The sequence below is a fragment of the Sarcophilus harrisii genome, chromosome 6, assembly GCF_902635505.1.
Source record: "Sarcophilus harrisii chromosome 6, mSarHar1.11, whole genome shotgun sequence".
In the NCBI taxonomy this organism is placed as follows: domain Eukaryota; kingdom Metazoa; phylum Chordata; class Mammalia; order Dasyuromorphia; family Dasyuridae; genus Sarcophilus; species Sarcophilus harrisii.
The window spans coordinates 27,899,790-27,923,000 of NC_045431.1; the positions used below are offsets into that span (position 1 = coordinate 27,899,790).

At 36.3% G+C, this 23,211-nt stretch overlaps 1 protein-coding gene across 1 annotated transcript; it reads left to right on the forward strand.

The window, feature by feature from the left end:
- The first annotated feature begins 36 nt into the window (after positions 1-36).
- Positions 37-21,747, forward strand: LIAS (lipoic acid synthetase). The gene is made up of 11 exons (XM_003773311.4): positions 37-228; positions 3,012-3,184; positions 3,481-3,574; positions 4,250-4,330; positions 4,773-4,929; positions 6,888-6,945; positions 11,712-11,840; positions 14,190-14,335; positions 15,030-15,100; positions 18,638-18,749; positions 20,511-21,747. Exons 1-11 carry the CDS (start codon positions 184-186, stop codon positions 20,561-20,563), a joined length of 1,119 nt encoding a protein of 372 aa, XP_003773359.1. The 5' UTR covers positions 37-183; the 3' UTR covers positions 20,564-21,747.
- The last annotated feature ends 1,464 nt before the right edge of the window (positions 21,748-23,211 follow it).

A 23,211-nucleotide genomic window follows, 5' to 3' on the forward strand; every position in this document is an offset into this window, starting at 1 on the left:
GTCTTCCCGCCCCGCAATGACGCATTTGTCCTGAGACAACCGGCGCTTCTGCCTTCCTCGGAAAGTGGTTGGACGATACTTCCGACTCGCGATACTTCCGGCTGGCGTCACTTCCCGCTCCGTTTGACAAGCCTGGTGGAGCCTGGGCCCGGCCAGCCGGGGCTCTGAGCCTCCTCTGCCGGCATGTCTCTCCGCCGCGGCGGCGTCTCTGGCGTACTCGGGTCCCGGGTGAGTGAGACCCCGGAGAGGCCGCCAGGGCGGGCAGGTCCGGTCTGAAGCGGCCCCGCTCGGTTTCCCGTCTCTCCCCGTTCCTCCAGGGGTCTGTCCTCCCGCCCCAGCCCGAGCCGCGTCCTCGGTAGGGCCCTTGTTAGAGAAGGGCGGGAGCCCCAGGAGGGGCTCGGGAAGGAGGAAAAGCGGCCCCGTAGTGTCTCGCTGAGGCGCCGAGGGAGGCCCCTCGTTCGGCTGGTCAGATCCCGGCCAGGCGCCGCACTCTGGAGCCACAAAAACCTGCATGTCATTGGGGAGAGGGCTGGGTCAGGAGTGCAGCTTAGCCACTGCTGGGCAAATAATAAAGTGCAGGTAAATGTGTGTACAGAGAGAGAGACACAGAGAGTAAATGTGAGCGCGTAGTTCTATGTTTATACATATATGTGTATGGAAACACGCATGTGTATGCAAAAATGTGTATACGTGCATATGCAAATGAAAGCGTCTAGGTATGTGTGTACACAAGTGTTTATGCATAAATATGCATGGATATTTGTGCATATGCAAATTTAAGTACAAATACATAAACATGCATGTGCATATAAAATATGTGCATAAATATGTATATTGTGCACAAATTATAATATGAATAAACAGGTATATAAACATGTACACACAAATATGTACGAGTAAATATACGTGATTGTGTGTATTGCATATATAAATACACAAATATATGCATATTTGTATGTACATAGATACATACACACACAAAATGATTAAGGAAATAAAGTGTCACTAAGAGAACACAAGAATTAACAAAGGTTATTAATCCTAACAAAGCAGTGAGATAGGATGTGGTTTTTAAAAAATTATTAATATAACATATTTATAGAACCTTCAGGATTTGTTAATATCTGTAAGGGAAGTACATTATCTTACTTGAAATATGATCTTATTACTCCCCTGTTCAGGAAACTCGGGTGTTTTCCTTGTGGCCTCTAGGATAAAATGCACATTTCTGACATCTGAAGCTCTTTATCATCTGGATTTTGCCCACCTTATGAAGCTAACTAATACATCTCACATACACTGACCTATATGTTCTTTGTATGTAACATTGTATCTCTTGTGTCCCTATTATATACCTTTTGTCTGGAATTCACGATCTTTATCTTGACCTTGGTTTTTTTTTTGTTTATAGACTCTTTTTTTTTTTTTTTGGATATTTATTTATTTATTTTTATTATAATAACGTTTTATTGACAGATGTTTTTAGACTCTTTAGGCAGCTTGGTGAAATCCATGGATTCCTTAGAATAATAAGTTTTAAAATGCATAAAATGCAATACAAAGGAAACCAAGAATATTAAATTAATTCTTTTTTTAAAAACTCATTAAAATATTTTAATGCTCCTGAAAAGTAAACTATGTTAACAGTCTTTCCAGCATACCAATCAGGCAATCCTGTCAGAAAAGGAAATGACCTTAGATTGTTCTCAGTAAACTCTCAGAATAATTTTTAAAAGCCAGGTTTATGGGCCACATGTACCTCTTAGTATCCCTGATAAAGCTCTATAGGTCCTTTCTACAAGAGACCTTTCCTGATCCCCCCAATTCCTGGGTGCATTCATTCTGTGAATTTTTTTTGTTTTGTTTTATTTATTTTGTATTTTTGTATTTTGTATATTTGTTTTGTTTAATTTCTATGTGTACATTTTATTTCCCCTAAATGAATGTAAAGTTTTTGAGTGCAGAGACTGCATTTTTGTCTTTTGTCCTTTAATACCATTCCTTAGTAGGCATTTAAAACAAATGTTTCTTGAATGAATAGTTGAGTTCTTAAAATAATCTTGTGAGACTAGTGCTACAAGGAGACATATCCCCATTTTGCAACCAAAAAACTGATCTATGAAAGGAATGAAATAACTTGTCCATGGTCATTCAACTAGTGTGCCAGGTGGGATTATTGGTGAATATTTACTTTGTTCAAAATATAGGCTCATGGTAGACGTAATAATAAGTTAATTTGGAAGAATAATGTTCTTATGTGTATAGTATTCTTCAGTTTGTACCAGGTTTCTGATTTTATAAAATGCAGACTCTTGCTATTAAACATAAATGGAGAAAAAAATACCTTATTTAGATGTATAGTTATTAATTAATTAATAGATAACTTTTAAAGCAATTTCACATATATCACAGAATCAAAATAGTATTTATCTAAAAGAAGGAATTCTTTTTCAAGAATGGGTTGGTCAAGATGGCCAGTGAGCTCTTTCCAGTTGTGAAACTTGTGTTTTTGCAGTAGTTTATTCATTTCTCTTACATAATGAAGTACTAACTTCAGATTTAACTACATGAGACTTAAAAAGAAAAATTCTGTATAAGGAAATTTTTTTACTTTCAAATATCTACATTAACACAAGAACTTCAACAAAGCCAACAGAATGTTTCTAAGCAACCAGAACTTGCTTTGATAAATACATAATTCAACAGCAAAATAAACTTTAATTGAGCTTAGGATCCAGGTGATAAGTATTTTATATAAGTGATAGCCAGGTGATATATATATATATATATATCCAGGCATATAAATTTTGCCTCTGTTTTAGTTAGTATTTATTGGCAGTGTGTGTTTTTGTGTCTTAGATTGTGAACTACTAGAGTAGAGATAGATTTTTTTTTTTCTAAATAGTTTCTATGCTGGGTAGTAGATATAATCTATTGCTGAGATAATTATTAGATAAATTTAATGAGCTCCTTTGTGTGGAAAAAAAAATAACATAATTAACCCTCTCTAGGTATTTGGAAACTATTTGTATAGCCAGTACAGAACATTAAGTTCTTTGCCAGACAAAAAGAAAGAGCTCCTACAAAATGGACCAGATCTTCAAGATTTCATATCTGGTGACCTTTCAAACAAGAATACCTGGGCTGAATATAAAGGAAATTTGAAACGTCAGAAAGGAGAGAGGTAAGTTATCATTGCAAGCAATCTGAACGTCTTTTACATTGGCATAATACTTTGTCTTTCGTTATAGTTTTGAGTGTTGAGTGAGTATTAGGTCTAGACTGGGACCTTCCCTTTTTATTAAAATTCATTAAGTGACCTAAATTACTCAGAAGTGGTAAAAGTGCCAACTTCCACTAGAAGGAAAGATCTAGGATGAAGGAAATTTTTTCTTACCATAGAAATACAAAATAAAATAATTTAATAGCAGTTTTTGTGAAGAGTTTTATTTTCTAATAGTTTTATTTGGCTTTATTTAGGCTAAGTTTGCCACCATGGCTAAAAACAGAGATTCCTATTGGAAAAAATTACAATAAGCTGAAAAACACTTTGAGGAATTTAAATCTCCATACAGTAAGTATGTAATATCTTGTTAGTTTCCCATCTAAAAAAAGGTATTTTTCTTAGCATTAATCTCATATTCCAATGCACTAATGGATCTGTGATTTCATTGTTATAGGTTTTTCCTTCAGGAAGATCATATTACAACTCTTGTCTGTATCTTACCATGGGGTTCCATTTAGCATGCTTTCCCGTAGGCAAGATTTGAATTCACTTTTTCTTGATGCTACTGTCAGTGCTCCATCTACTTTGTCAAATGCTTTTCCTTGGTTTTAGGAATTTAAATTTTGTCTCACTATACAGAATGGAAATGAATTTAATACTTTTCCTTCAAAACTGAGTCCCAAAGGATCTATTCTTCATTGGATCCTTGATTTCATTAATGTGGGTTTTCCTTTTATTGGTTCAATTTGTACACATTCTCAACCTGTGCAATCCTTGTGTTTTACCATAAATCCTGCATAGAGCTATCTACTCAACATTAAGAAGATATGTAAAGTTTTAATTGCTTCACAGTTGATGGGATAAAATGGAACTTGAGCCTGAAGTGATTGTTCTGCTCCTAAGGAAACGATGGTTGTTTAAAAATTATTGCTGTCACATTGAAATTCATAATCATTAGATATTTATTTGATAAATAATTTCAAGTTATTGTTTACCATTTGTCATGTTCTGTTCTGATTATAGGTATGTGAAGAAGCACGGTGTCCCAATATCGGGGAGTGTTGGGGAGGGGGAGAGTTTGCCACTGCTACGGCCACAATCATGGTGAGCCTGGTCTTGTTCTCCCAAAGTTTTCTGCTTAAGACAGAAAACCGACATTTTGTGACCTCTGCAGAACCATAGATTAAAGTAATGTAGCCATTGTGTAGGTTTTTAATTTTATTTTGGTGAATTTGAAGAAAAATTTTGATAATATTATCAATATTCCAGCTCAGGATGATCCCTCTTCTTAGAAAATTTATATAGCGCTTACTGTTTAGCCTTATCATTTTGCAGTTGTACTTCTTTATGACTTACTAAGCTTTTTATTGTTTGGTTTTGAGCATATTTATTTTTAAATTTCCCTAAGTAGATTTTAAAATCCATAGGGATAGGGATTGCATCTTATGTCTTTTCCTACTGTACCTTATACAAAAAGAATCTCAGTAAATATTTATTGTTTTGATGCTGAGTTAATTTGATAATTATTATAACATTTTCATTCCAGTTGATGGGGGACACTTGTACAAGAGGTTGCAGATTTTGTTCTGTTAAGACTGCAAGACAACCACCTCCATTGGATTCTAATGAGCCCTATAATACAGCCAAAGCAATTGCAGAGTGGGGACTCGATTATGTTGTGCTGACATCTGTGGATCGAGATGGTTAGTCATAATAATAATCACTTATTTTGCAAGGTTAAGCAATTATGAAGTGCTTCCCCATTGTATTAATTAAGGCTTGTAGTTGTTTAATTTTAAATATACTTGTGTCTGCTTTCCCCAATTACATTATAAGCTCTTTAAGGTTAGGGATTATGGGGGAGGAGGGACTTATATCACTATCTGATGGAACTTTTTGTTCTTCCATTTCTTAATTTATCTCAAAATCCATTGACATCACTCTTTACTACTTTCTCCCAGTCTCTGGAAGAGAGGTAGCCTTTTTTTTTTTTTTTTTTTTTTTTTGGCAGACCAACTCCTTTACTAGTTGTTTTTACTTTTTTCATCGTGTGTGTGTGTGTGTGTGTGTGTGTGTGTGTGTGTGTGTGTGTGTCCGTCTGAACTTTCTCTCTCTTGCTCTCCCCCCAAAAAAGAAAATTACCTAGAGTTATTTTTTTTTAATGGGTCTCCATAGAGAAAGAATTCATCAATCAGGTTTGTTACCTCTACATTAGGTTCAGCTCTTTGCCCTTCCTTGTCTCACATAACCAATCCTTAACGAACCATTCTGTTTCTCCCTTCACATCACTGTGTGGCTTTCTCTCCTCAGCACCTTGTCTCAGACCTAAATAATCTTTCCCCTAGATTTTTTTTTCCTCTGAGGTCATTGGGGTTAAGTGACTTGCCTAAGCTCACATAGATAGGCAGTACTAATCTCACCTGATTATTGCAATAGCCTCCTAACTGGCTTCCCCTGGCTCTAGTCTCTCCATTCTAGTCCATCTGATAGTCATTTTCCTGAAGCACAGAACTCACTGGGTGATTCTTCCACTCCGTTAATCCTAGCAGTTCCCTCTTACTCTAAGCCAGGGGTCCTCAAACTACGGCCCACGGGCCAGATGCAGCAGCTGAGGACGATTATCCCCCTCGCCCAGGGCTATGAAGTTTCTTTATTTAAAGGCCCACAAAACAAAGTTTTTGTTTTTACTATAGTACAGCCCTTCAATAGTCTGAGGGACAGTGAACTGGCCCCTTATTTAAAAAGTTTGAGGACCCCTGCTCTAAGCTATGATAGGAACTCTTCAGGGCAGCTTTTCGAGCCCTACACCTCTCTTTGCACCTTCACTAGAAGTTGCTTTCCTTCCTACGATCTTCAGTCTAGGCAAACTGGATTTCTCCCTGTTCCGTACTGAAGACATCCATCTCCCTTCCTTTTTCTGGCCACACCCCTTGTCTGGAGTGGATCCTTCCCTACCTGTTATCTCTCTTTCTCCCTTTCACACACAGGTTAAGCACTGTTGTCTGGATTCAGCCACTAGTGACGTTCTCCAAGTTCTCTTATGTTCAACTACTGCTGACATATTTGTATTATAAGCTTTGTATTGCAAAATGTTTTATATGTACTTCTTGTCTTCTTCATTAGCTCCTTCCACATAGGGATTGTTTCCTTTTGTATTTGTGTCTCCAGTGCTTAGGCACATAGCCAATTCTTGATAAATATGTGTTCATTGATTGATGGTTGGTTGACCCTGAGCACATAAAAGTGTGTATATCAGTTTCCTTATCTGTAAAATGAGAGTTGCATTCAGTTGTCTCTAGGGTCCTTTCAGCATTTAGGTGTACAAGAATGGCCTCTAAAGTCCTTTATGTTCTTCTTTATAAGTTATATCAACTATCTTGTGAGTTTAGAATATGGATAGTTTTTTCAAAAAAATTTTTTCCCGTTTTATAGATTAAAAAAACTGGAGCTTAGAGAAGTTGATGAATTTCTCCAAGATCATATAATAGCAGAGCCATTTCTTTAACCCAAATCTCGTGTGTGTGTGTGTGTGTGTGTGTGTGTGTGTGTGTGTATATGCACGCGCCCTAATGATTAGTTCAATAGTCTCTTCCATGATGGAAGATCTTTGCATGCTGTGACATGACACAGCTTCTTAACCGATGGATTCTTTTCTTTCTAGATCTGCCTGATGGGGGTGCTGAACACTTTGCAAAGACAGTTTCGCATTTGAAGGAAAGGTGAGTGTTTTCCCTTTTGATTTCACGGTTGCAAAAAAAAACAAAATCTAAAAATTTGATGTCACACCAAATGCATACTTGTGACTCCCATTTGGCAACTGAATCATGTCAATATACTGATATTTTGAGTAAATTGTTCTCTGGGTGATTAATGGTTCCAATGTAAAGTTAATAGCTACATTTTTCAAACTACACTAAATCCCACTGATGTGCAGCCTTACGGACTTCATTTTGCTACCGCTCTGTATTCCTGAAAGAGAATCATGTTAAGGTCTCATAGCATCCAAACTTTTCTTGCAGAAATGCCAAGGAATATTTTGTGGGAGACATGAGAATTGGCATCCATGATGTAAAAAGGGTAGACATGTATCCAGAACCTAAACCTCATCCTCTGGATAATTTTTTTTTTTCTTTTTCTGTTTAAAAAAATGCTTCTTCATGCTTTTAGGGGACTTTAATATTGCTGTCCCTTCCCAATCCCATTTCCCATCCTCAAGAGAACCTTCCTTCTTAATAAAGAACCACAGTGAAACAAAGCAAACTGGAACATTGACAGTGTGTGTCTTATTTCTTACCCATAGTCCACCACCTATGTCCTGGGAGGAATTGTATTCCATCATGACTATTCCACAAGCAAGATTAGTCATTGCATTGACCCGAATCATATTGCCTTTTAGTGTCATTTCCTTTAGGATTCTTGGGGCCACTGTGAACGTTCATCTCTATATTATTTCCAGATACTTCTTCTGTGGTCTCTGAATCCCTCATTTTCATCATAGCATATAGCAAAATAGCAGTCTGTATGTTTTGTTATGTGCACAGTAGTTTCCCAGTTGAAGAATACACACTTGTTTGCAGTTTTTGCTAATGTTATGGATCATTTTGACTACCATTCATTATTTTGTCATTCTCAAGTCTCACTCTCCCTGCCTGGTAAAGAACTGGGAGTTAAGAGGATTAAGTGTATTTAGGCAGGAGAAAATGTACGTTACGCTCATACATGATGCATGGAGGGAATCTGAGAAGGAGTATTGTTTGGACAAAAAGGCCTGACATACATTTAGAAAAAAATGGACAAACTGAGGGGACACAGAAGAGTTGATTTTATATTTCTCCTGAAGTTTAGGATCAGATCAGATGGGTCTCAGAATATCTTTTTTTGTTGTTCTTCAGTCATTTTTCAGTTGTGCCCAACTCTATATAGGACCCCATCTGGGGGTTTCTTGGCAAAGATATCAGAGGCATTTGCCATTTCCTTCTCAAGCTCATTTTACAGACGAGGAAACTGAGGCAGACAGGGTGAAGTCAACACACAACTAGTAAGTGTCTGAGGCCAGATTTGACCTTGAGAAGACCAAGGCCCAGGACTTGGTCTATTGCCCTAGAACGTCTTTGGGTCTGTGTTTTATTGGATTGAGTGTGATTAGGGTTATTTAAGAAAAGGAAAAGAGAAATGGAGAGCCAGCAGATTGAGGAATTCAGAATTTTTCTGATGACTGTTTTATTCCTATCTTTGTCTGTTGGAGTCAGTCACACTATGGCCTTAAGAGGAGTCTCTCTTTTTTTTTTTTTTTTAAATTATTATAGTTTTTTATCTATAAGATATATACATGGATAATTTTTCAGCATTGACAATTGCAAAACCTTTTGTTCCAATTTTCCCCTCCTCCCCATTCCCTCCCCCAGATGGCAGGTTGACCAATACATGTTAATATGTTAAAGTATAAGTTAAATACAATATATATACACACACATATATATAAATAAATATGCATACAGTTATTTTGCTGTACAAAAAGAATCGAACATTGAAACAGTATACAATTAGCCTGTGAAGGAAATGAAAAATGCAGGCGGACAAAGATAGAGAGATTGGGAATTCTATGAAGTGGTTCACACTCGTCTCCCAGAATTCTTTCACTGGGTGTAGCTGGTTCAGTTCATTACTGCTCCATTGGAACTAATTTGGTTCCTCTCATTGCTGAAGAGCCACGTCCATCAGAATTGATCCTCATATAATATTGCTGTTGAAGTATATAATGATCTTCTGGTCCTGCTCATTTCACTCAGCATCAGTTCGTGTAAGTCTCTCCAGGCCTTTCTGAAATCATCCTGTTGGTCATTTCTTTTTTTTTTTTTTTTTTTATTTAATAGCTTTTTATTTACAGGATATATAATGGGTAACTTACAGGATTAACAATTGCCAAACCTCTTGTTCCAATTTTCACCTCTACTCTCCATCCTCCCTAGATGGCAGGATGACCAGTAGATGTTAAATATATTAAAATAAAACTTAGATACACAATAAGTATACATGACCAAAACATTATTTTGCTGTACAAAAAGAATCAGACTCTGAATTATTGTACAATTAGCTTGTGAAGGAAATCAAAAATGCATGTGTGCATAAAATATAGGGATTGGGAATTCAATGTAATGGTTTTTAGTCATCTCCCAGAGTTCTTTTTCTGGGCATAGCTAGTTCAGTTCATTACTGCTCCATTAGAAATGATTTGGTTGATCTCGTTGCTGAGGATGGCCTGATCCATCAGAACTGGTCATCATCTAGTATTGTTGTTGAAGTATATAATGATCTCCTGGTCCTGCTCATTTCACTCAGCATCAGTTCGTGTAAGTCTCTCCAGGCCTTTCTGAAATCATCCTGTTGGTCATTTCTTACAGAACAGTAATATTCCATAACATTCATATACCACAATTTATTCAGCCATTCTCCAGTTGATGGGCATCCACTCAGTTTCTAGTTTCTGGCCACTACAAAGAGGGCTGTCACAAACATTCGTGCAAATACAGGTCCCTTTCCCTTCTTTAAGATCTCTTTGGGATATAAGCCCACTAGTAACACTGCTAAATCAAAGGGTATGCACAGTTTGATAACTTTTTGAGCATAGTTCCAAATTGCTCTCCAGAATGGTTGGATGTATTCACAATTCCACCAACAATGTATTAGTGTCCCTGTTTTCCCACATCCCCTCCAATATTCCGCATTATCTTTCCCTGTCATTCTAGCCAATCTGATAGGTATGTAGTGGTATCTCAGAGCTGTCTTAATTTGCATTTCTCTAATTAATAACTTGGAACATAGTTTCAATAGTTTCAATTTCGTTGTCTGAGAATTTTCTGTTCATATCCTTTGATCATTTATCAATTGGAGAATGGCTTGATTTCTTATAAATTATAGAGTTAGTTCTCTATATATTTTGGAAATGAGGCCTTTATCAGAACCTTTGACTGTAAAAAATGTTTCCTAGGAGAAGTCTTAATTGAAAAGGTGTGGATTCTGTTTTGTTGTGATGATTTTGAAGTATGAAATGAAAGGGAGAAGAAAAAGAATACACTGTGGGAGGGGAAAGATAAAATAAGAGAAAAGATATAAAGGGAAAATATAATCAGGGTACAAAGATCATAAGGGTGATTGTGTGAGTATATATTTTCCTCTTTTAATGATTCGATCTGTTATGCTACCAGGAGCTGTTGAAATACACAGGAGCCACCTGATAGTGACTGCTGGGGATCCAACCCAGAATGGATCTCCTCATGTGAGAGGATGATACAAAGAGACTACGAGGCAGTTCCTGTTCTCTGACCTCTCTGACTGAGAGGCCATTGGGTTGTCTGACCTCTCTTCTCTTCCCTCTGCCTCCAATTTATCTCATTCCCAGTCTGCAACATCTGTGGCAGCAAAGGCTGCCCTGCAAATTTTTTCTTGCACAGCATGATAAATGTGAAAATGTATTTAGAAGAATTGGAAATGTTTAATCTATATTGGATTGCTTGCTGTCTAGGGAAGGGAAGGAGGAAGGGACAAAAATTTGGAACATAAGGTTTTGCAAGGATGGATGTTGAAAACTATCTTTGTATGTGTTTTGAAAAACAAAAGGTTATTATTATAAATTTTAAAATATAATAAAAATAAATGCTGATTTGGAACTATACTCAAAAAGCTATCAAACTGTGCATACCCTTTGACCCCAACAGTGTTATTACTGGGCCTATATCCCAAAGAGATCATAAAGAAGGGAAAGGGACCTGTATGTGCACGAATGTTTGTGGCAGCCCTTTTTGTAGTGGCCAGAAACTGGAAATTGAGTGGAAGCCCATCAGTTGGAGAATGGCTGAATAAATTGTGGTAAATAAATATTATGGAATATTATTGTTCTGTAAGAAATGACCAACAGGATGAATACAGAGAGGGTTGGAGAGACTTACATGAACTGATGCTGAGTGAAATGAGCAGGAACAGGAGATCATTTATATACTTCAACAACAATACTATATGATAATCAGTTCTGATGGACCTGGCCATCTCCAGCAATGAGATGAACCAAATCAGTTCCATTTGTTCAATAATGAAGGGAACCAGCTACACCCAGCGAAAGAACTCTGGAAAATGAGTGTGAACCACCACATAGCATTTCCAATCACTCTGTTTTTGTCCAGCTGCATTTTTGATTTCCTTCACAGGTTAATTGTACTTTATTTCAGAGTCTGATTCTTCTTGTGCAGCAAAATAACTGTATGGTCATATGTATATATATATTGTATTTAACATATACTTTAACATATTTAAATTGTATTGGTCAACCTGCCATCTGGGGGAAGGGATGCGGGGAAGGAGGGGAAAAGTTGGAACAAAAGGATTTGCAAAAATTCCATTGAGTAAGTTGTAGAAATAATAGGTGTGAGCATTGATTTTATTAACAATTCACTGTTCGTCATTTTTATTTTTCCTATTTATTTTTCTCTAGGAATTCAAATATATTAGTGGAATGCCTGACCCCTGATTTCCGAGGAGATCTTAAATCTGTCGAGATAGTTGCACAATCAGGATTAGATGTGTATGCCCATAATGTGGAAACTGTTCCAGAATTACAGAGGTGATTACACAACAGAGAGAGAGACACACACACTTTCTCTCTCTCTCTCTCTCTCTCTCTCTCTCTCTCTCTCTCTCTCTCTCTCTCTCTCTCTCTCTCTTTCTCTCTCTGTCTCACTCTCTGTCTCTCTCTTGCCCTCCCTCCCCCCAATACATAATCTTTTATATTTGGGATGGACCTGTGATTTTTATCAGCATTGGGAATTCCTGAGGTCACTTGCCCAGAGTCTGCCCCAGGTAGAGAATGCACTCGAAGCTGGGCCTGCTGACTTTGGAGGCCCAGGCTGTTCCTTTGTAAGATCATTGTGTTATTTTTCAAAGTATGTTTTTTAAAGCAGCACACCTTCAGTTAGTCATAATTCCAAAGATGGAGGTTAAGGAACAAGGCAGTTTTCTCTTTAATGATGCAAAGGAACCCATTAGAACTTTTCCTTTCTATTTGACCAGACAATTTTCAGATGATGAAAATTAAAGCCATCTATAGTCATATGAAAAAATAAGTCACTATTGATCAGAGAAATGCAAATTAAAACAACTCTAAGGTACCACTATATACCTCTCAGATTGGCTAAGATGACAGAAAAAGATGATGGAGAATGTTGGAGGGCATGTGGGAAAACTAAGACCCGAATACATTGTTGGTGGAGTTGTGAACTGACCCAGCCATTCTGGAGAGCAATCTGGAACCATGCCCAAAGGATTATAAAACTGCACACTCTTTGACTCAGCAATGCCATTTGCTGTATTGGTTCTGTATCCCAAGGAAATCATAAAGGAGGGAAAAGTCCATATGTGCAAGCAATGCTTGTAGCCTCTCTTTTTGTGGTGAACAAGCCGATTTTAGAAAGGCTTGGAAAAATTTACATAAAATATTTGCATTGCTAAAAAAAAAAATTTACATTACTTAGCTGAGCTAACAAACAGAGCCAGGAATACATTGTACACAATAATAGCTAGTATGACTTGGTTCTTCTCAGTGGTTCAGTAATCCCAGTAGACTTTGGACAGAAAATATCATCTGCATCCAGAAAAAGAACTAGGGAGACTGAATATAAATCAGCACATGCTATGTTCACTTCTTTTTTCTGGGTTTTTTTTTTTTTTTTTCTGATTTTTGTTCTGATTTTTCTCTCCCAATGTGATTTATGAAGCAGAGTATATTAAAAATAAATAAATAAATGAATTTTAAAAGGAAAGAAAGCTCATACCTAAAAAAAGAAAAGGTCTTTTTTTAAAAAATATATACTTGAACTTTGTCTTAGAAAAAACAATAGCCCCTTTTTTCCTTCTTATTCAATGTAGAAACAATTGCTGGACCTTTAACATTCCATATTTAAACCTGTGTTGGATGTTAAAAACATTCTTTTAACCTTGAGTCAGAATTAATTTTGAAACACTTTCATTTCCTTGGGTTCTGGGAAAGCATTTTGCAAGTGATTTTGTGGAATTGTTCCTGTTATTCCCCAGTGCCTAAAACTTGAAAGGAGCAACCATTGCAAGCAATTATCAGCATTTTAACTCAATCACAAACATATGGGGGAATTAATTTAATTCAGAAGAGAAGTCTTTTCAGAAGTAATTAGTCTTTTTCTGTATTTGTTGTGGTTTTACAGTCACTAAATTTTTCTTTCTCTCCTGCTAATTGGTTTCATATTATATAAATCAACAAAATTTAATATGAAAATACTACAAAGTTTTCTATATTAGCAACTTTCTGGTATAGAGCCTACTTAGAGTTTTTTAATTTTCTTGCCATTTATACTTGGCATACAGCCAAGAACAGTTTTCCCACCAGCAGTCGGTGCCAGTTGCCTAGTTCTACTTAAGGAGCATTATTCTTTTCATTGAAAATTCCAGAATCCTCTACTTTTTTCCCTTGAATAGCCTGGAAATTTTTGGATTTTTCTACCAGCAGAGGGCAGCTTATTCTTTATAGAGAGAATGTGCATAAAAGTTTCTCATATCTTAGAATCATAGATTCAGCCTAATTTTTTTCTTTGTTCAGTTACTAGGCCTCCCTTACATTCTCCAAACTTCCCCACACATTCTCTTTTTATTTATCCCTCGTAGCTTCTACTGGCTGAGTTTTTTAGTACCGACATGGATATGATGGGGGAAGCACCTTCCTTGGACGCCAGGCTATGTTTTTCCCCAGTCTTTCTTTACTCCTTTACCACAAGCAGGATCACGAGCTACCAGTAACACCTGGTTCTCTTCTTGTATAACAGTAAACCATTTATGCAGAAGGGCTCCTACTGAATTACCTAACATATAGAATGTACAGTTTTCTGGTCTTTCCAGTTCTTGAACTTCTTTTTAATTGATTCATTGATAACTGTTCTTTTTAAAGGAAAGTACGTGATCCTCGAGCGAATTTTAACCAATCTCTAGAAGTACTGAAACATGCCAAGAAGGTTCAGCCTGACGTCATTTCCAAAACATCCATAATGTTGGGCCTGGGAGAGACTGATGAACAAGTGTATTCTACAATGAAAGGTAAATTAGCAGAAAAAAAGCTGGGAAACCTTGCTTTTTAAATTGACAGGAGTCCACATTGAAGGTCCTTTGATACTCAGGCTGCCTCTCATATTTCTATAGTATAAATATAACTCTTTTGTGTAGAAAGTGGTCACAATGAATAACAAAAAGTAAACACAGATTTAACTTTGAAAGTTGTCATTGAACCCTGAATGTCTTTTAAAACATAACATTAGTCTTCACTAGTTTAATCTCATAGTCTCCCAGAGCTTTGGGTTTTGTTGAAGTCTGGTCCTAAAAGTCTACTTTATGTGTTAATTTTGGGGTTTGTAACTTATAAAACTATAATTTGATTTTTTTTTCCCGTTTTCTATGTGACAACATTTGTCTGGTCACTTATTTTGAAAATTGGGTAATTTACCAGTCTTAACCCTTTTTAAAATAAAATTCTCTTCAAAGTAGTTCATTCAAGTAGTTATCATAGGTCATACCATGTTTCTCCCCCTCCCTCTCTCCCCCCCTCCCCAACGTGAACACCTCATACAGTCAAAACCTGTGATGACGTGATTGGCTGATTGAGTGTGGCCGAGGTCTGCCCCGATCACCAGTTAGAGATCGTTTCGAGTTCTTTTCCACCTTGTTCTGGAGCCCTCGGGAGGAAGCCCTAGCCCTGGATGTGTAATGCTAAGGCTGTCTGTTATTCTGTCTGCAGCGCTGCGCGAGGCAGAGGTGGACTGTCTGACCCTCGGACAATACATGCAGCCAACCAAGCGTCACCTCAAGGTACGGTGTCTTGGGCACTAGACTTCCAATGCTGCGGGTGATAGACTGGGAGAGTTTGAGGGCCCGTGTTCCTTTTATTCTCCATCACAGTGACCTGTTGACGCATGCCAAGGTTGATGATATTAGAATGTGCAGCTGCAAAGGGAGTGGGAAGAGCCCCTCATAGTGTCCTGCCTCCCAAGCCAGACCAGGGAACAAACTGAGGACATGAATTGTGCTGGAAGCAGGAGCCGAGGACAGATGTTCCTAGTCCCAGCCCAGCCTGCTTGTCTTAAGGGCTGCTGCTGGTGACCCGGACTTGGTGAATTCTTTTTTTTAAGCTTTTAATAAATTTCCTTTTTTTAAATTGTTTGACCTTGTTAACATCAGTAAAGATGGACATTTCCTTCTGCAAAGGACAACAGAAAGGATTATATGTGACTCTGTGATTCTCTGTTGGACTTTTTTTTTTTTGAAATACATAGTAATTTATCACAGTAGTTCCAACATTGCCCTGCTTGTCTTTGTTCCCTTCTGAATTTCCTTCTGCTCTTTTCTATATATTTTTTGAATATTTCACTGATGATTTTTTTTTTTTTTTTTGATCTAGTCTCCATTCCTTTGTAACCAACCGCACCAGAAAAAATGTCAGTCCTCCTCACCAAACAAATCAAATCAACTAAACCAGTCACATGTTGGCCATGTCTGAATATGTGTGTTTCACATTGTATTCGTAAACTGTTCCCTCTCTATTAAAAGGTGGAGGCTTGATCGGTGTCAGCCCTCTGGCTTTGGGTTGAGATCATTGGCTATTGTTCTTTCTTTTTTTACAGTGTTGTGTCATAGTGTCAATGGTTCTCCCATTTCTTTCTTTCTTTTCTTTTTTTGCTGAGGCAATTGGGGTTAAGTGACTTGCCCAGAGTCACACATCTAGGAAATGTTAAATGTCTGAGATGAGATTTGGACTCAGGTCCTCCTGACTTCAGAGCTGGTGCTCTATCCACTGCACCACCTGCAGCTCCTCGATCTCCCATTTCCGCTTATCTCACTGTGAATCATTTCATACAAGTCCTGACATGCTTCACTCTATCCATCTTATAATTTTGTTAAAAAAAAATTTCAATAATATTTTATTTTTCCAATTACATGTAAAATTAGTTTTCAGCTTTCATTTTTGTAAGATTCTGAGTTCCAATTTTTTTTTTCTCCTCCTTCTTCCCCAAGACAGTAAGCGGTCTGATACAGGTTATAAATTGTACAGTCATTTTAACCATATTTCCATTTTAGTCATGTAAAAGAAAAATCCAAAGAAAAGGGAAGAACCACAAGAAAGAAAAAGCAAACAAACCCTAACAAACATGAAAATGCTATCTTCTGATCTGCATTCGGTCTCCATAGTTCTCTCTCTGGGTGTAGATGGCATTTTCCATCCCAATGGAAATTGTCTTGGATCAGTGTATTGCTGAGAAGCCAAGTCTGTCATAGCTGAGTATGACGTAATTTTTTTTTTTAAATAATTATAACTTTTTATTGACAGAGCTCATGCCTGGGTAATTTTTTACATTATCCCTTGAACTCACTTCTGTTCCGACTTTTCCCCTCCCTCCCTTCACCTCCTCCCCCAGATGGCAAGCAGTCCTATATGTATTAAATAGATCATGACATAATTTTACTATTATTGTGCACAATGTTCTCCAACTTCACTCAGTTTCAGTTCATGTAAGTCTTTCCAGGCTTTTCTGAAATCAGCCTGCTAGTCATTTCTTATAGAACCGTCATATTTCATTACATTAGTCATCTTATATTTTCTTGTAGCTCAATAATGTTTCATCATATTTATATACCATAATTTATTTAGCCATTCCCCAACTGATGAGCATCCTCTTTGTTTTCTAGTTCTTTGCAGCAATAAAAAATGTTCTATTAACATTTTCTCTACATAGGATCTTTCTTTCCCTTTTTCTTTGATCCCTCTTACCTCGTACCAGTATCAATGAGTCAAAGGGCAGATAGTTTGTATGGTTCCAAAATGCCCTCCAGAGTTCATTGCAAAATGCACCAGTATTAGGGTCCCTATCTTCAAACAATTTTTTTTTTTGGTCTTTTTCTGCCTGATGGGTATGGAATAGAACCTCAGAGTTACTTCCATTTCTATCTCTCATATTTGCTACAGGAATTCTTTTTTCCAGTTAATTGTTTCCCTTCTAATTGCATTGACTTTGAGCAAAACCTTTTCATTTTATGTTATCAAAACTGTCCGTTTTACCTCTTATAGATTTTGCTAGTCCTTATTTAGACAAGAACCTTTTTTCTTATGAGAGCTCTTTCTTTTCTGTGACTAATTTGTGATGACTTTTATACCTATATCTAATTTGAAGTTTATTTTGAGCTACACTAGGAGGTGTTGATCTAAATCTGATTTCTAGTTGATTACTTCCTGGTTTTTCAGGAAGTTTTCTTCAAGTAGTTTCCCCTTATCCTTATATTTGGAGTCTTTGGATTTCACATACTATGTTTCTGAACTCAATTGCTTCTAGTTTTAATTCTACTTTTTAAATAGTATTAGCTAGTTTTAACGATTGCTGCTTTGTTAGTACAGTTTGAGATTTGGTACTTAGGCCCTAAAAGGTAGCTAGGGAAGTGGCACTACGGTGGGTAGAGTGCCCGGCCTGGAGTCAGGAAGATCTGAGTTCAAAGCTGACCTCAAATAATGACCAGTTGTGTGACCCTGGACAGGTCACTTCCTCCTTCTTGCCTCAGTTTCCTCATCTGCAAAGTGAGCTGGAGAAGGAAATGACAAACTTCTCCAGTATTTCTGTCAAGAAAACCCCAAATGGGGTCACAGAGTGAGACACAGCTGAAACAACCAAACAAGAACTCTCTAGTTGATACTGCCTACTCAGAATCTCTTTTAAGAGGGGCCCCGGCCAGGTCTTATTTCCCTGCTCAGATGAATTTTTTAGTTTTTTCTAGGGTATTAAATAATTCTTTGACAGTTAATATTATAAATTCAAAGCCAAAGCTCTGTTAAGGTGAGCATATCAAATCGCTAGAAGATAGAAATAGATAGCAAGCTAATAAAGAGGGAAAATCCAGAATATAAAGGGCAGTATATAATATTGTAGAGAAAGCAGTGAATGAGAAAGTAATAAACCAGGTTCTCAACTTGTCATTTAAATTCTTTCTTTCTTTTTTTTTTTTTTTAAAATAATAAATGTTTAATTTTACATATTATTTATAGCATTCATTTGACCAAACTTCTACATGTTTGTAGAATCCTACTGTATATAAAGTGGGAATGTTATCATGTCACTTAAATTCTTTTGGCCTCAGGTCCTCATCTCTGAAGTTAGGACAGCTTAGACTGACTGATTTACAAAGTCTGGCTAGCTCAGAAATTCAGTCTTCTAGGACATCAAGTGAATAATTAAGAGTAGACTCATTCTGATTTAAAAAAAAAAAAAAAAAAGGAGAATTCAATACTTCAGGCATTATTTTCCTGTGTTATGATTCTGAGGAACCACCATTAATTGATCTTAAATACTTTCTTAAATACAGGTAGAAGAGTATGTTACCCCTGAAAAGTTCAAGTACTGGGAAAAAATAGGAAAGGAACTTGGATTTTATTATACTGCCAGTGGACCATTAGTACGTTCCTCATATAAAGCAGGTAAGGACTTCAGGACACTTTTTTTGTTTAGGTTATAACTTTACATGTAATACAAAATCCCAAACTAAAGCTCTACAACAAATTACACTTGTGGCTATTTTTATGGAATAAATTTTTGTTTTTTAGGATATTATATGAATTTTTTTGGATTGATAGATGCTATATTTAAGGGAATTTCTTATATATAGTTTGCTCATTAAACCAAGAACTTTTTTCTTAGGTATTTTGTTTCTTTTATAGCCCACGTGAAATATTTTTGGAAATAAACAATTTTCTTTCTAAGTTCAGATTTGAAAATGATGCCAGCAGCATCTCTTAAGTTCTCACAATCGGATCAATTCCAGCTATTAAAAAAAAAAAAAATAGCATTATTGTATGAACACTCACCTTTCTCATTTCTTTTTTCCCCCCCAGAGGCAAAGAACTTTAAAGCTTGTCTCTCCTTTTTTCTTAAATTTTTTTCTCAGTCATATTTTATTTTTCCCAATACATGCAAAGATAGTTTTCAACAATCATTTTTGTAAGACTTTGTGTTCCAAATTTTTCTCCCACCCTCCATTACCTCCACCCTCCCCAAGACAACAAGCAATCTGATATAGGTTAAATATATACCCTTTTAAACATATTTCCATATTTGTCATGTTGTGGAAGAAAAATGAGATCAAAAGGGAAAAAAAACACTAAAGAAAGAAAAAACAAACAAAAATAGGTGCAAATGCTATGCTTTGATGCATATCCAGTCTCCATAGTTTTCTCTCTGGGTGTGAATTGCATATTCTACCCCAAGCCTGTTGGAAAGCTTTTTCTTTGAAATTCAGTTCTGACTTTGGACAGTAGCTTGATTCTGAATTTCTAAGGAGAATAATGCCATTTAAAAATGGGTCAGTTTTCCTCTACAGATTTAACCCCTCCCTGTTTGATTTGATCCTTGCCATGGCAGGGGGTCTTGCATAGCTCATTCAAACTATGAGCTTTGCCATCCAGGATTATTCAAGACAGGCAGGCCATAATGCAGAGTTCTGACAAAAGGTGATCCATCAGAGAAGGAAATGGCAAACTGCTGCAGTGTATTTGCCAAGAAAACCACATGAATAGTATTGAAATACTCAAAAGATACGATGATGGAAGATGAGCTCTTCAAGTCAGAAAGGCCTGGTGTGGTCACAAAGAATCGGTCACCACTGAACAGCTGTACAATAACAAACACAGATTTATCATAAAGAAGGTTTAACTTACTAGGATTTTAACCAATTGTGTCTACTCAGCCTCAAAAATTTTTTATAAAACATTATACCTTAGTTAATAATGTAATATATTTTGTTTTCAAAAATGAATTTTGTCAGTGAGAAATACACTTTGTTAGAAAAGTTATATGAAGCAAATTAAAAAGGACAGCAAATTTACAGACTAGGGATATGTCTTAAATTTATACTATTAGGTATAGCAAGGAATAACATATTAAAGGGGGGTGTACTATGAAAAGTATTGAGAGCTGGTATGAATTATAGGGGCAAAAAGGTGAGCCAGAGAAAGATAAAGCTAGCGATTCTATTAAATGGGAAAAATATTGGATGAGAAAACAGTGACTTTGGGATTTGAAAGAAGATACAAATACAAAGTGGAAAATTTCTCAAGATAGCATTATCTTGAGAACTGGGAACCATTCACAATAATAAAATTTTGGATACTTAAAAAATTTTTTTTCAAATAGGATTGGCTTTTATTTTAATATTAATAGGAATTGTTATTTTCCTTCATTAGGTGAATTTTTCCTGAAAAATCTAGTGGCAAAAAGGAAGACAAGAACCATATGAATCTGTAAATGATAAGACATCTTAACGTTCTTTTACATTTGCTCCCACACCGTCAAGCGTCCTTAACACCAGAAACAATTACATCTGATGGAATTGGGCCCCAACTTTATTTCACATTCTTCAAGTAGTGAGGTGGCTTTTTTGTGAATGAGTTTTTCCTCATCTTCACCTGGAAGTTTAGCTTGCTGAAATAAAACCATTAAACAGCTTGGTAACAATGTGATGTTAACAGCATAATTAAAAATCTATTAGGGGCTTTCATCCAAATGTTGCTTATGCATTACCACATCTTAATTGTGAAAACAGGCTCTAAAGCAAATATTCACCATCAGTCATGACCATGAACTGTTGCCTTACCCTGAGATGCTTGTCCTTCAGCAGCACTGAAGTCATTTGGGAAAAGTTTGTTTTGAATGTGATTTTACATCAGTATGAGTATTATACTGTGAAAGATAATTTTACATTGTTATTAAATTGTGGGAAGAGTTTAAAAGGACTGTTAAAGTTGTGTGTGGGGAGAGTTTTGAAGAATTCTGATTGGGCAGTTTGATAGTGCAGTGCATGGAGCACTGGCCAGAGTCAGGAAGACCTGGGTTCAAATCCAGTGTTAGATATTTAACACTTGCTAGCAATGTGACTCTGAGCAAGTCACTGAATCCCAGTTGCCTTGGGGGGGAAAAAAGAATTCTGATGAAATAAGTAAATCAGGAAATTTTTTTTTTGTTAGGAAACTTTCTTTTCCTTTTTTAAGTATTTTTTTTTCCCTCATTGCTTGGTAAGCAATTTCTTTTGGTAAGGCAGTTGGGGTTAAGCGATTTGCCCAGAGTTACATAGCTAGTGGTAAAGACAACTTTTCAATTTTTAATATTTTTTTTTAATTGAGATTTTCTCCTGTTCTTCCCCTTCCTCCCAAAACAGTCAATAATTGATATGTTATATGTGCAATCATGTAAAACTTATTTTTATATAAGTCATGTTGTCAAGACATAATCCAAAAGGAAAAAATACAAAAAACCCCACATGCAAATAGTGTCCTTTGATCTGTATTCAGACTTTGGCAGTTCTTTCTCAATCAGGAAATATTTAGAATTAACAATGTCAGTTATGTATGTAATGTATGTATGTATGTCAATTTAAAATCTATTCAGATGGGTGTTCAATTAAAGTATTTAATCACTGGAAAAGTGGAAAGTACAATTTTTTTAATTTTAAAAAACAACCATATGTAAGAAGTGAGAAAAAAATAATGAAACATCAGCATAGATAGCTGTAAAATTATTTTGCATTTCCTTTCGATTATTTTCTTATGACTTATATAGTCAAGGCGTTAGATACATAAAAAATACATAAAATCTTATCTCACCACGGATTTAATAACTTAGGAGTTTAATTTCTGAGGGAAAGAGGTAAGAAAGAACCAGAGGTGGGTTACTGTTTGCTACTTTGCATTCCATATTACTAGGGGGTTATGAGTAAATCTGTGGTGAGAGTATTACTCTCACTAAGAGCATTAGTGCAGATGGAACACAAGGGTGAAAGTGGGCCCACCACAGTTTTGGAATATTCACAGTGATTTTTCAGGCGATGAGCTCATTTAGTTGGGAAGAGCAGAAAATTGAGGCGTCTAATATTTATCATGTATGTGTAATATCAGCTTAGCCATTAGTCACAGAAACTTTTAGAATCTTTAATTTTCTTAACTCTTACTTATTCAACTCTCTAAACTCTCTTATTTAGTGTAAGCCTCAGTTATTTATTCCCAAGAAACTTCACAGAAGTAACAGTGCAAAGAAGCTTCCCCTTGCATAAGGCAGGAGACCCCCTACTACCTACGTTAGCTTGTACCTCTTCTCTTGAAGTGGGAACCATAGGAATAAGAGGTCCCTATCAACTATTTGGTATTTTCTTGGTCACTGCTTTCTGGCCTTTTCAGTTAAGGAATGATTCATTCATTGGTCTTCCATTTTACCCAACTGCAAATGACTGGAAGATCTCAAAAACTAAATTATACATGTATAGAATTTGTAATAAATAATTAACAGCCACACTGTTGCAAGGAAGAGCTGAAAAGGGAAAACACCTTTATGTCCAGCAATTAGGATTGGTTGACCCAATTGTAGTGAGTGAAAATAACAAAATTTTATACTTTAAGAAATGACAACTAGGAAGAATTCAAAGAAGTGCACATAAAGTGAAAGAGTAAATAAATCTAGTCTGAAAGTGTACACTATACAATGTAGAAAGACAACAAAACTCAGATTAAATACAGTGAACCCGTTCTGTTAAAACAATCTTTTTAACAAAAGGTAAATTGAAGTAAATCTGTTCTAATTGTTTGCATTTTTCTTGACTTTAGGGAGATTTATACTCCAAGATTTATTCATATTTGCTGCATTAAAATAATTGAGTTTTCTTTCTTAAAAATTAAAATTGTAACCTTTGAGTTTCATTTTAAGAATACAACTGCAAGTCTTCTGCTCAGCACGATTCACGATTCTCAAACTGCCAACACTGTATGTTGTAAACATTTTTTATAAGAGATGTTATTCATAGATCATTAATAAACTAGTAAGAACAACAGTATTAGGAAAAGGGGCCGTTTTATGGAATATTTTTTTTCCTGAGGCAATTGATGCCCAGGATTACAC